We start from the raw sequence: 12985 nt of genomic DNA on the forward strand, positions 1-12985 counted from the left end.
TATGGGCATCTGGCACCCCTCTATGGAAGTTGGCTCACTGTGAATTTTCTTGCCAATGATCGGCACAGGTTTTGCTGTTTCTATGTTATAGCAGTAGTATGTGCCATGTAATAGGAATTTTAAACTACCCTTCACAACCACATTTAGAAAGTAAATTTTGTATTAATCCCTTGCATTGTTAGAAGGCCAAGTTGTTTTTTATTGTCTGGACCACTAAATGTTGATGTATATTAGGGTTGCATGCAACTCTTACTGCATTTTTTTCATCAGGCTGTTATAGTGTAAATACTCTTTGACCACTTCATTTTCTGAGTTACCGGTTCTCATAAATATTGCTAGGGTAATAAGAAGCTCAGTTTATATGCTAAGTCCTAAAAATATGGCACTGCACAACATTTCTTGCAGTAACCTGCAATTTGTTTTCGCAAAAAAAATCATGTTTGAGAAAATGGCTTACTATCAATTCTCATTTCAGTCTTGCTTACTCCACCTGAAATGTGGCTATTTTTAAATGGAATAGAAAGTTTGGCTTTCAGTGCCAACAGCTGGTCACGTCTATGTGCAAGATTATCAATTGTGTTTTCTAGTTTGGTGTTTTGCTCACGTACATGTTGCAGTGCATTTAAAACTGGTGCAACTGTAAACAAACAAAAAACGTCAAAACTTCTTTGTACAATTGCACCATTTCAAATATCACCTTCTGGTGATCCAAACTCCTGGAAAAACTGCAGCACATCATTTCTTTGTTGACCAATCATGTGCTCAATTGCTGTTAAACCATCTATACGATTGTTGCCATTTGTGGAAGTTAATCTGGAAAAAAAAATGTTAACTAAGAGAATTTTTGCTGATAAAAGCATCAGTTACTTGGGTCTCCCTATGTCTGTAGGCTCTGAAGGTATCATGCTTGCATCACCAAATGAGGATAAACTTACAACACTGTGTTTTGGAGCAACTGCATAGCCGACATCTTCAAGTAGGCTAGATGTATTTGTGGAAAGTGTTGTTTTGTCCGGTTGAATTATTGTGGGTGGTGTTTCATCTGATGATATAGAGGTAAGGTTACACTACAAAGACTATATTTGCTACAGTGGATATTATCCAACCAGTACAATGTCAAGAACATGACTAAATTAAAGTTCAAACATGGTTTAGGGACACATCTATCAACATTATTAAAAAACAGATTAGACAAATAAACTAAATGAGTAGACCTCAAATTATTATTGATTTAACTGACACCAAACCAGTGCTGTAGTGCCAAAATTAACACATTTCTACACAACACCAGTAGATGACAATAAACCTTTTAATGATGTATTATATAGTAAAATTGTGAGGACCAAGTGACATAAAAGCCACTTTTACCTAATAAAGTATGGTACAAAAACTAGTTACCAAGGAGGTCATACAAATGACATATTTGTAGTTTGTACTGAAAAATCACTGAACAAGTGACAGTCGAGTAGTTGTTCATCATGCTTTATTAGCAAAATTACCCTTTTTTCAAGGTAGGCAACAAAATCGCCCCTTTTGCTCCACAACATACATTTTGGAAGTGCATAACTCCCACATATTTCAAATTTAAAAAAAATTCAAGAGGAAACGGTTTAGACCAGTGGTTCTTTTTTATTTCATTTCCCATTTTTAGAAATAAAATCCGTATTTCCCACCAGTATTTAAATATTTTAACTAAGAATTAAATTATTGCGCTGTCGCTATATCTGTTACACTTTTTTAACTTTTTAATTGTATGGCTTGGCCAATTGCCAATCAGTCACACAGTGAATACAGAGCATAATTTTCTTTTCCATCTACTTTTGTATTTTTCGGTACCAACTAATTAGCCACCTAAATCCCACCGGTTACGAACCAGACAATTGGGTGTTTTGGGGGTAATTGGACAGCATTACTTTAAAATTTTGTCAATAAAAAGAGTTGCTAAACTATTTCTGTAATGTCACTATGATGAATATATGTATTATTTTTTATGTTTGTGAAAAAGTATGAATACCGCATTGCTTCTTTGTTTTTCTTTTTACTTTTTTGACGTCACTGAGTTTGTTCGAACTAGATCGTTTCTTTTTTACAGGTGACTGAATTGTTCCTGCATAACATAAAACAAAAGCACACATACTTTGTTATAACATGTTTTCAAAAGTGAAAATTATTTACCATGTAGTTTTTCAAAAAATGATAAGATATGACAATTCGTCAAAAAAATTGTTGGAATAAGTGAAGTTTTTGAATGTTTATCCAAGCCTGACATTGTGTAGTTGGTAGGGTATGGATGAACTGCAGTAACCTACTGTTAATCCATTGTAATTCACAGAATGTCCATTGTAAATACAACCCTAAAATGCTTTTTTCCAATTTTAAAAATGTTCGTTTACAATAGTTATATTATAAATATTTCAAGATGTAACGGTTGCAGAACTGTACCTATGCTTTTTTCTATCTTCTTTTCCAATGCAATTGCACAAGTAGCTGCCTCTGCCAGTGTTGAAAGTGAATTTGGTAAAGAAACATCAAGTTTGTCTTGGTTTGAGCTTGATAAAGTTGATCCACTAGTTTCAAAGTCCTGTGGTAACTCATTGCTCAACTCCTGCATTACATATAGTTTGGAACTACTATTAAACACATGATACAGCAAAAATATGTTTACCTGCTGACAAGCTATATCTGATGGTTTTGTGTTTTCTGAAGAACTGAAATACAATATATGTATTAATACATTGATAAAAACAGGTGTTTTCTATGGTCTGTTAAATACCCACTGGCGTAGAATACAGTCAAGCCGGGCATCCCTGGCTTTTTTGTAAATGCTACAATACAATCAGAGTATGATCGAACAAAGTTAAAGGCGCCTTTCTCGTCTGCTTACACCCATAAAGGTGCATAATCTGCACTGATTAGTTGGTTTTGTATTTGTGATCCACAATAACGAAACATAAGCAAAATTAAGTTTTAAGTGACAAACATGCGCATGGAAGAAGTAGATCAATTTTAAATGAGAAAATAAACATCTTGTACTGCAGAGCCAATATAATTATGAAAAAGTAATGCTGTCTTGGTGTTATTAGCTAAATGGCCAACTGAAACAAAGTAATAACATTAACATTTGAAAGCGCTATAACACATGTATTTTAAAGGGCATGGTGCATCAAACGACCTTTTAAAGTTAACATTTTGTTTGCCAAAACTCTATGCCTATGTGGATACCTTTCCAATTTCATTGGTGATGATGATACTTCAGAAGGGGTTAACTTGTAAACCTGCACACACAAAGCTTTTTGCCCAACTGAGATTACTGAATAGTTGTAATACTCACTTTGGAACAAGCTAAACTTTTAAAGGGATTACTTCGTTTTCCTTTTGATAAATGTTGGGAACAATACCCACAATACTTGGTTGTGTTACTACTTCCCGCCTCTTCACACAATAAACCAGAAATCTGAGCACTTTTTGGGCATCAATAAATATGCAAGTATAAAATATTCATGTTGCTTCATAACTTAAGTTGGACTGATGGCAAACATTTATCAGTTTTAGTGTTAGTTATTTGTTAAATAAAAGGTGGGTTTTATACAGAAACCTTTTAAAACCAACACTGCACAATAGTTAGTCTCCAAAACCATTATTGTGTAACACTAAGCAGAGATAATTAAAAAAAAGGTTTTGAAATAAGTATGGTTAATCTCTTGTTAAAATGCTCAGACATTCTAGGTCTAATAAAAGAATTGTATTAATTATGTTTATACTACTATCATAGGCGCCTGGTTTTCATTTTTCCATGAGGCGTATTAGCCAAAAGGGCGGTGTTAACAATAAACACACAAGATAGGTGTACGACACAACCATTAAGTACCTGTTGGCATATCGTACTGCGAGACTGATGTTGCAACAACCGATGTCAGCGAAGCTAGGTCAACATATTTTGTGTGCGTCGTATAAGAAACACATTGTTTTTAGGTCTTTTTTTCTTCAAGCTTTACGAATGCGACTAGTTACATGGGGAGGACGCACGTAATAGCCACTCGCTTTTTTTGGGAAAAACCTGGGGGGTAGGGGGCACCCCCCTGGGCGCCTATGACTACTATCATAATTCCTAAAATACTCTTACCATGTCACATGGAAACTCAATTTGCAACCAGTTTTAGCACAATCCATACAAGCACCTTTGCTCAATATGATGCTTCCCTTTTCTTTACAAATGTAACATTCCTATATTTAATACATTACTCTTTATGAAGTGAAAGATAGCAAATCTGTTGAACATACCTTGTCAAATCTTTCCTGGGGAATTTTGGACAATACTATCGGCTCCATTGTAGTAACATTACCAAACTCAACTTCTGGTATGTATAGTGCACATACAACATGTGCCCAACCTAAAACAAAACACAATCAGCATGAGCACAAAAAATATGACAAATTAAAAAATCCTATCCTACCCCCTGAATCAGTTTTTTTTACTGCTCCATCCTGGTGTGGACATAAATCACATTTCTAAAAAAAATGTACCATACAACTAAATGTATGAACAAATAAAAACAAATTTCTTACTTACAACCGTTTCACTTTGTTCCTTAAGCTCACATTTTCTGCAAAACCATGGTCCTGAAGGGACATTAACGATTCCATAACATGCTAAAATTGAAAAGTAATGACCTTAACTAGGTTTCATATTTTAATGGATTTTAACTACCTTGATGTACCGCAATCGTACAAAGTTGTCCATCACAATACACCAAAGGATTTTCTGCCCAACCTCGTTCATCCAAACACACACAACACCCACCTAGCATTGGTTTTTCCATCATGAAGGTAAATTAAGTGATTAAATTAGTTTCTTACTCTTTAAGCAAAAGAAAAGTTAAGAAAATATACCAAACTATTCATTTCAATTTCTTCAACAGAAACAGCATTTTAACAATTTGACACAAATTAAAACAATGTGTTTGTCCTATATTGTACAACAATGCCGTCAACACTAGAGATCAGTAATCAGCTGCATTGTTTGCCAAATAATCTTGTCTGCCAAGATTGGATATTTGCTTTGATCTAACTGCATCCAGTTTCGGACATTCTGTTATCCTGTGGCCAAGTCCACCACAGTAAGAACATCCTCTTTCTCCACCAAGTTCAATGTACGTTTCCTCTGCTGGGCCAAGTTCATTGAGAATTTCAGGAATTTGTTGGTTGGCCTCAACAAGTAATGCTTTTAAATCTAACAAAAGGGACTGATCACAAGATTTGTTGATAAATGTTGTAGCAATACCGCTGTTGCCAGATCTACCCGTGCGACCAATACGATGGACATAGTTTTCAATATCATCTGGCATGTCATAATTAATGACATGTTTTATATCCTCAAAATCTAACCCTTTTGAAGCAATGTCGGTGGCAACTAATACATCTTTATCTTTATTTCGGAACATATCTACAGCCCGGCTTCTTTCTTCTTGATCTTTTCCACCATGAATCGCTACAGCTTCAACTCCTTTTAGCAATAAATATTCATGAATATCATCAACATCTTTTTTCTTTTGTGCAAACACAAGCACTGGTGGGGAAGTTTTTTGCAAACAGTTAAGAAGATGGACAACTTTTGCTTCATCTTTAACATACTCTACATCTTGTTTCACATCCAAACTTGCTGCTCCAGCCCTACCTACATTAACAGTTACAGGACAAACAAGAGCAGATCGTGCAAAGTTTTGTATTTTTTTGGGCATGGTGGCACTAAAAAGTAATGTTTGTCTCTGTCCTTTGAAGTAAGAAAATATTGTCCGAACATCTTCTTCAAAACCCATGTCTATCATTCTATCCGCTTCATCAAGGCATAAATACCTGCAAATATGCAGACGAAGCATCTTTTTGTTTAACATGTCCATTAGTCGACCTGGTGTAGCAATTACAGCATGACAGCCCTTGCGAAGTACATCCATTGTATCCTTCGCGGGAATGCCACCAATACATAGGGCAAAGCGCAAATTTGGAAGTCCACTTGCTTCTAAACATTTGCTGTAGTGAGCCATTACCTGGTATGTCTGTCTAGCTAACTCTCGTGATGGACAAACAATTAGCCCATATGGTCCTTCACCTTTCACAAATGGCATCTTTTTTTCTTGCTCCAGACAAAACATAATTAACGGCAAAACAAACACGAGAGTTTTTCCACTGCCTGTAAAAGCTATTCCAATCATGTCCCTACCAGTTAGAACAACCGGAATTCCCTGAGTCTGAATTGGGGAAGGTGTCTTGATTCCCTTTTTTCTCAAAGCAGTCAGTAAACTTTTTGGAAATTTCATATCTCGAAAGGATCGAACTGGAGGAGGAACATTCTCTCCTTCAATATCAATTCTTAAATGAAATCTTATTTTGTCATTTACATGTTGAGGTCTAGCAAGAATAAAATCTGGGAGCTTCCAACCAGTTGTTATTGCTTTTTTGTAGGTTACACCTTGAGCTAGTTCCTGAACTGATTGCAAGGCTCTAGCTTCACTTACAGATTCCAGAATTCGTTGTTCTTCTTTAAGTTGAATGTCTTTGGCCGTTTCTTTTACAACTTCTGCTTGCTTTTTTAAAGTACTGTGCTGATCAAGCAAACTTATCTCTGAATTTACTATATTACCACTTGAATCACTTATCGCAGGTTTGCTTTCATTTCCATCTTGCAAGCTGTATTCTTGGTGTACTGCAGTTGCTTCTTGGTTGTTGCTTTTTCCAGATTTACTTTTTAACAACTTTGTTACTTTGGACAACTGTTCTTTTCGACGTTGTTTTAATGGTATGTAAGGAATATATTCATCACTTTCATTGCCACTAGAGTTGCTTTCAGACCTCCGGTATCGTTTGCTTTCTGACATCGTAACCCAAAATAGGTTAAGTTTTAAATATGGTTGGTACCACAAATATCCTAGTTGACATATAAAGGAAAAACTGATGTTAGTATAGACAATTGACATTACAAAACTAGGATGTACATGTACACTACACTGCACCAAATTTGGAAATGTAGATAATTCTAATTCACTAGTTTGAAGAATTAGAAACTGCATGAGCTTACGTTTTCACCACTAACGCAAATTGTAGGTACAGCACAAAATGACCAAAGAGACGTTACAAAACTTTTTTTCCAGTCGACAGAACTTCAAACGCACATAACTTTGTCGTTTCTCAATGGATTTCAATGGTTTTGGCACAAGTTGCATGGAATGGCATGTAGTTTCAAAAACATTTAAACGATTTATGGGACGAATATTAATGTACATTGTCAGAAATCGGTCATAACTACTTTTATCGAACCGCGGCCACGACAATTCATACACCGTTGGAAACTACCTTTAAAACCCTTTCCAACCATGCCAAACTTGTGTAATTTTCGCATCTGATTGTAAGCCCACTGACCAAATATTATTCATAACCGTCATAAAAAAAATACACTGTTTCGTTTTCTTTTCAAAGGGACATTACAAGCTGTTGCGCAGTCAACGGGTGCATTACATTTCTTTTATAATTTTATCAGGCGTATTACAGGACGATTCTTCTTTGTTTTAACAGGCGCATTTGAAAACGTTTCTTCCTTAATTTTAACGGGGGTATCAAAAGCGGTCCCTCTAAAAATCCATCGTAGGAACCCTTCTAAAGTGCTCGTGCAACTATGTGCAGCTTTGTGCGGCTTTTTTTTAACTTCGTGCAGCTTTGTGAGACTTTGTGCAGCTTTGTGAACCACCCTCATTCTGGTAGAATAATTTTGCAAATTTGCCACATTTTGCAAGGTACAACAGGCATTTACTCAAAAATTGGTTTCTTTTGGATTAGAATCAAATTACAGAGATGAGCAAGCAGTTCAAACCTCAAAAAACATTTCAACAAATTTTTTCGCAGCTGTATCAATCAAAAAAATCGCCTGGTTTTGCGATTCAGCATAATGGCGGCCCGCAAAAAACTTCCCTAATTCTTGCAATAGATGCCAATATTGACCAATATCACGAGAACGGAAATTTAATGCTCTACCACATGCAATTAACAAATTTGAAATTAAGGTGCCGGATGACCTTCAAATCGTCCATTGAAGACGACCCGCTTTTAGCGAATCAGCATAATGGCGTAATGTCGGCATACGAAAAACTTCTCTATTAAAACAATTCTGCTCGGCGTTCTTGCAATAGGTGCCAATATCGACCAATATCACGAGAACGGAAATTTAATGCTCTACCACATGCAATTAACAAATTTGAAATTAAGGTGCCGGATGACCTTCAAATCGTCCATTGAAGACGACCCGCTTTGAGCGAATCAGCATAATGGCGTAATGTCGGCATGCGAAAAACTTCCCTATTAAAACAATTCTGCTTGGCGTTCTTGCAATAGGTGCCAATATTGACCAATATCACGAGAACGGAAATTTAATGCTCTACCACATGCAATTAACAAATTTGAAATTAAGGTGCCGGATGACCTTCAAATCGTCCATTGAAGACGACCCGCTTTTAGCGAATCAGCATAATGGCGTATAATGTCGGCATGCGAAAAACTTCCCTATTAAAACAATTCAGCTCGGCGTTCTTGCAATAGGTGCCAATATTGACCAAATTTGACCATATTAACCAATAAGCCTTCTAAATTTATAACTTTGGCAGTATGGAAGTACAACATGTGTTCAATCATGTACATTTGCACATATCAGCAAACTTGGCAATAATACACCACTTTATTTGTAAAAAATTGTATTTGTTGACTTCCGGGGCCGGGCCACGTAGCAGCCTTCGACATGCTACAAAATGTTGATTTGCGGACTGCAGTTTGTACACCCTTGGTGTAAACAAATACAAAAAATTTTTGCTACATGTTTAGATGATGGATTGCTTTCTACATTTCTTTTTCATGTGCTCTTTGGATAAAATTGCAACAAATTTTAGAGGTATTGTCGCCGCACAACACATGTATATACTAAAAAAGGCCCAAAGCGTATAACTATATTATGACCGAGAGTTAAAACCAAAGTCATTGTAATTGTTACGCTTCTTAAAATAAACGCTTTCCTTGGTTCTCAGGACGCTGCATTCACGGCTAACCACAAGCCTGTTCCAGCACAACCGTTTAGATAAAATCTTGTTCATAAAACTATAAAAATTGCACCGACGAATCACAATCTGCCCAAACAGTCTGCCCTCCGATTTTTCTTAGCGTCTCGTGTTCGTCCCTTTTTATCTTTTCTCTCGCCAGTCATTGGCCCAACCGTGTCACGTGAGAGGAAGGGAGCTAGCGCTACGATATCAAATCAACGTGCGGTGACTGGTGCGTTCGAGACACTTAAATAATAAATACAAAAATATAAATCAATACAAAACATTTAAATGAACAGGTGGAAGGTGAAATAACAAAAGGTGAAAAAGAACGTGGCGTAAAAGAATACGTGATTTAACGAAAGCGTGAAACTTGGAAATGAAACGCAAACAAGTGGGCAAATTCTTTTGCGCTACACACTCCCCCCTCTATGACGAGGCACTCCCGTGCAGACTTATGGGGAATAGCGCTGAGTGGGACGGCGATTTACGCGAAGGCGACTGGCAATTCCGTTGTCATCGTGAGAGTTCGGTGCCTGCGCATTTTCTTCGTTTTCGGTGATATTGGTCCAGGTCACCACTTGTGTCGTGGGGTCTCCCGTAGGTGGCAATGTCCGGACTTCCTCTTCCACGGTTGGTCGCCCCTCCGTCTTGTCCGCCCCTTCACCTTGAATTTGTTTGAGGCGATTATAATGGACGACTTTTCGGTGTCCTTCTTCGTCCTCGATCTCATACGTCACGGCTGACTTGATGTCCACCACTTTGTACGGGCCTTTGAACGGAAGGTGGAATTTCCTCGCCATCCCTGGCTTCACCGCGGGGTCTGTTAAGAGAACAAAATCACCCACATTCAGCGGTTTGCCCCTCTTATGTCGGTCGTACTGCGACGCCATGCGCCGTCTTTGTTTCCGCAACGTTTCACGGGCCACCTCTTCAGCTAACTGGAGCCTAGCGCGTAGCCCTTCCAGTGGTTCCGGGAATGGATCGCGCTGGGCGGGAGCACCGAATAAATCTGCTGGGAGTCGTAGAGCGTGGCCATTTAACAAATAATGTGGTGACACACCTGTACTTTCATGGACACTCGCATTATAGGCGGCGACCACCGGCGACAGCGCCTCATCCCAGCACCGTTCATCGCGCTGTACGTAATTCCGTATCATGGAGAGTATTGTTCGGTTGTTGCGTTCGCACGCACCGTTTCCTTGAGGATGATACGCGGTCGTCCGGGTCTTTCGGCAGCCATCAACCGTGCTAGCTCTTTAAATAAAATAGATTCAAAGTTTGCACCTTGATCGGAATGGATTACGTCCGAGACGCCGTGTACCGTAAACCAACGATGAAACATTGTCCCGGCTACGTCTTCTGCCCTTTGCGTCCTGAGTGGCCATGCGCGCACGTATTTAGTGAATATGTCGCATGCAACCAATACGTATTGATTACCACTGGAGGTCGCCGGAAGTGGCCCCATTATGTCCACCTCGACCCGCTCCATTGGTTGCATCTCCCCGGAAGGAACCAACGGAGCGCGGGGCCTTGCTGTAAACTTCTTACTTCTTTGGCAGTGGCGACAGGAACGGACATATGCCTCAACGTCGGTCCTCCAACCGGGCCAGAAGTGTCTTTCTTCGATCTTCGAACAGGTTTTTGCCATCCCGAGATGGCCACCGCCAAGTGGTGCGTCGTGCAAAACGGACATAATCGTTTCTCTGGTGGTCTGTGGAGTGATAAGGCGGTACACACACGCGCCCGGTTGATGTAAGGAGTCACTCGTTTGATACAACAAGTTGTTTTGAACGATTAACCGCCCGAATTGCCCCCAAAGGTGTCTGGTCATCGTCGAGGCAGACCTAACAGTTCGGTAAGGTGGTCTCTTGCCAAGGTTTAACCACCTAAAAGCCGGGGAAATTTCGGGGTCGTCGTGTTGGGCTTTACTTATTTCCTCGTATGGCAGTCCAATGGAGCGACGCAAGTCCAAGGAATAAACTTCTCCTCTACCGTTGCGACGACATTGTGTGCCGTAAGAAGTGTTGGCCCGGAATGGCAGTGTCGGTCTTTGCTGGGCTGTGTTCACCACCTGCGATGTGGGTTGTTGACTTGGTCTAAAAGGTATGGATTTGAACGTCCTATCGCTACCGCGTGGTCGACAACAATCTCTTGCCATATGGCCAGGTACACCACAGTTGTAGCAAACACTTGCGGACTTACTTGGGCGCAACCTCTGTGGTGCGGGTCGTTGGAGACCGTTGAGACCACGGATGTCATCGAGCTCGTTGCGAAAGCTATCAATAGATCGCTGCACATTCGAATTAAGCTCGACCAAAGTGTTTTTGAGTTCGATTAGCTCGGGATTTCGGGTTAAACTTATTGATGTAACGGGAAGAGAGCCGTGTGACACATCGGACTCGACGACCATTTTAGCCCAAACACTGAAATTCCGCTGTGGGCACTTTTGTCTAAATGAGTCCACTAGTTGGCGGTCCTTGAGACCCCGCAATAAAGAGAGAAGCATCACCTCATTTTTAATGGCGGCCTCGGCTGCCCTCGGGTATGCACGGGCAGCTAAAGCTTCTATGGCATACACAAAAGTTCTACCGTCTTCTTGTTGCCCTTGGATTCGGTTGACCAACTGGCTTCTCAGCGCGCATTGGCCAGTGGGGTTTACTCCGACTGCTTTGGCTTTAGTAACTATCTCTTCAAATTGCATTTCGTACAGATTATCGGCCCCGTTTTGAATATCCCATATAAAGTCTTTGTCAACATTTGTTAAGAAAAGGTGCTTCTTAACCTCTAAACTTCTTTTATGCGGGCGCAATAAGAATTAAAAACTTGTAAAAATGAGGTAAAATTGTCTCCGTTTCTGAAATGCGGGGGAGTCATGCCGATGTTAAAAGCCATCCTCCGGATCAAGAAAAACGAACCTTAGTCCTTTCTCGTGTGACAGGAACTCTTCTTCTGTGGTTGCAGCGTCCTGGCGTGCTCGCCAATTTCGTGTTACGCTTCTTAAAATAAACGCTTTCCTTGGTTCTCAGGACGCTGCATTCACGGCTAACCACAAGCCTGTTCCAGCACAACCGTTTAGATAAAATCTTGTTCATAAAACTATAAAAATTGCACCGACGAATCACAATCTGCCCAAACAGTCTGCCCTCCGATTTTTCTTAGAGTCTCGTGTTCGTCCCTTTTTATCTTTTCTCTCGCCAGTCATTGGCCCAACCGTGTCACGTGAGAGGAAGGGAGCTAGCGCTACGATATCAAATCAACGTGCGGTGACTGGTGCGTTCGAGACACTTAAATAATAAATACAAAAATATAAATCAATACAAAACATTTAAATGAACAGGTGGAAGGTGAAATAACAAAAGGTGAAAAAGAACGTGGCGTAAAAGAATACGTGATTTAACGAAAGCGTGAAACTTGGAAATGAAACGCAAACAAGTGGGCAAATTCTTTTGCGCTACATAATCACGCGTTCAACGCATGTCCAAGTTGTGATGTCCAATAAAACGACATGGGAAAAAAGAAGAACTCATTTCCGGTTTAGGTCAATTCCTGACCGGACAATTTAATAGGAAAAACCTGCCGAGCTGGTGGCAGGTGAAAAAATTGTAGCCGGTAGAAGCAGCCACATTATAGATGTGTTATAAACCATGTAATTTGGGCAATAAAGTCATATAGGTAACTTAGGCAACCAAACTAACTATGTAAATCAAGTTAAAATAATTACAGACATTTCTTTGGCAAATAATAAATAAAGGTTGATTTAAACACAAGTACTTCTTTCGCAAATGATAAATAAAGCTAAAATAAACATAACTACTTTTAGTTATTCTGAAAACAAAGTCTACCTATACATAAATAACCTATTAGCGCACTTAGTTAATTAAGTTATATAAATAACTGACGTAATCGAC

The 12985-nt window shown here is 39.2% G+C and overlaps 2 protein-coding genes across 2 annotated transcripts; both read right to left on the reverse strand.

Annotated features, from left to right (window-relative positions):
• Positions 1-61: 61 nt before the first annotated feature.
• Positions 62-4958, reverse strand: LOC145899847 (uncharacterized). The gene is made up of 13 exons (XM_082988773.1): positions 4709-4958; positions 4571-4650; positions 4455-4509; positions 4282-4391; positions 4124-4224; positions 3332-3461; positions 3223-3275; positions 2666-2708; positions 2443-2605; positions 2015-2107; positions 868-1042; positions 698-813; positions 62-637 (listed from the first exon to the last, which is right to left on the reverse strand). The coding sequence occupies exons 1-13, from the start codon at positions 4821-4823 to the stop codon at positions 435-437; spliced, it is 1437 nt and encodes a 478-aa protein (XP_082844899.1). The 5' UTR covers positions 4824-4958; the 3' UTR covers positions 62-434.
• On the reverse strand, positions 4859-6918 carry LOC145899845 (putative ATP-dependent RNA helicase DDX41). The gene is made up of 2 exons (XM_082988770.1): positions 6650-6918; positions 4859-6619 (listed from the first exon to the last, which is right to left on the reverse strand). Exons 1-2 carry the CDS (start codon positions 6870-6872, stop codon positions 5001-5003), a joined length of 1842 nt encoding a protein of 613 aa, XP_082844896.1. The 5' UTR covers positions 6873-6918; the 3' UTR covers positions 4859-5000.
• Between the last annotated feature and the right edge of the window lie 6067 nt (positions 6919-12985).

Source organism: Ascidia mentula, chromosome 4 (genome assembly GCF_947561715.1).
Source record: "Ascidia mentula chromosome 4, kaAscMent1.1, whole genome shotgun sequence".
Lineage (NCBI taxonomy): Eukaryota > Metazoa > Chordata > Ascidiacea > Phlebobranchia > Ascidiidae > Ascidia > Ascidia mentula.

Excerpts from the sequence above, each read along its gene's own strand:
- LOC145899847 (XM_082988773.1), bottom strand. The coding sequence starts at position 4,823 with ATGATGGAAAAACCAATGCTAGGTGGGTGTTGTGTGTGTTTGGATGAA. Across the intron at positions 3,462-4,123 it reads TTGAGTTTCCATGTGACATG|TGCTCAGATTTCTGGTTTAT; the intron begins GTAAGAGTATTT and ends ATGCCCAAAAAG. Across the intron at positions 2,606-2,665 it reads CAGATATAGCTTGTCAGCAG|GAGTTGAGCAATGAGTTACC; the intron begins GTAAACATATTT and ends TATGTAATGCAG.
- LOC145899845 (XM_082988770.1), bottom strand. The coding sequence starts at position 6,872 with ATGTCAGAAAGCAAACGATACCGGAGGTCTGAAAGCAACTCTAGTGGC. Across the intron at positions 6,620-6,649 it reads TGAAAGCAAACCTGCGATAA|AGATAAGTTTGCTTGATCAG; the intron begins GTGATTCAAGTG and ends TAGTAAATTCAG.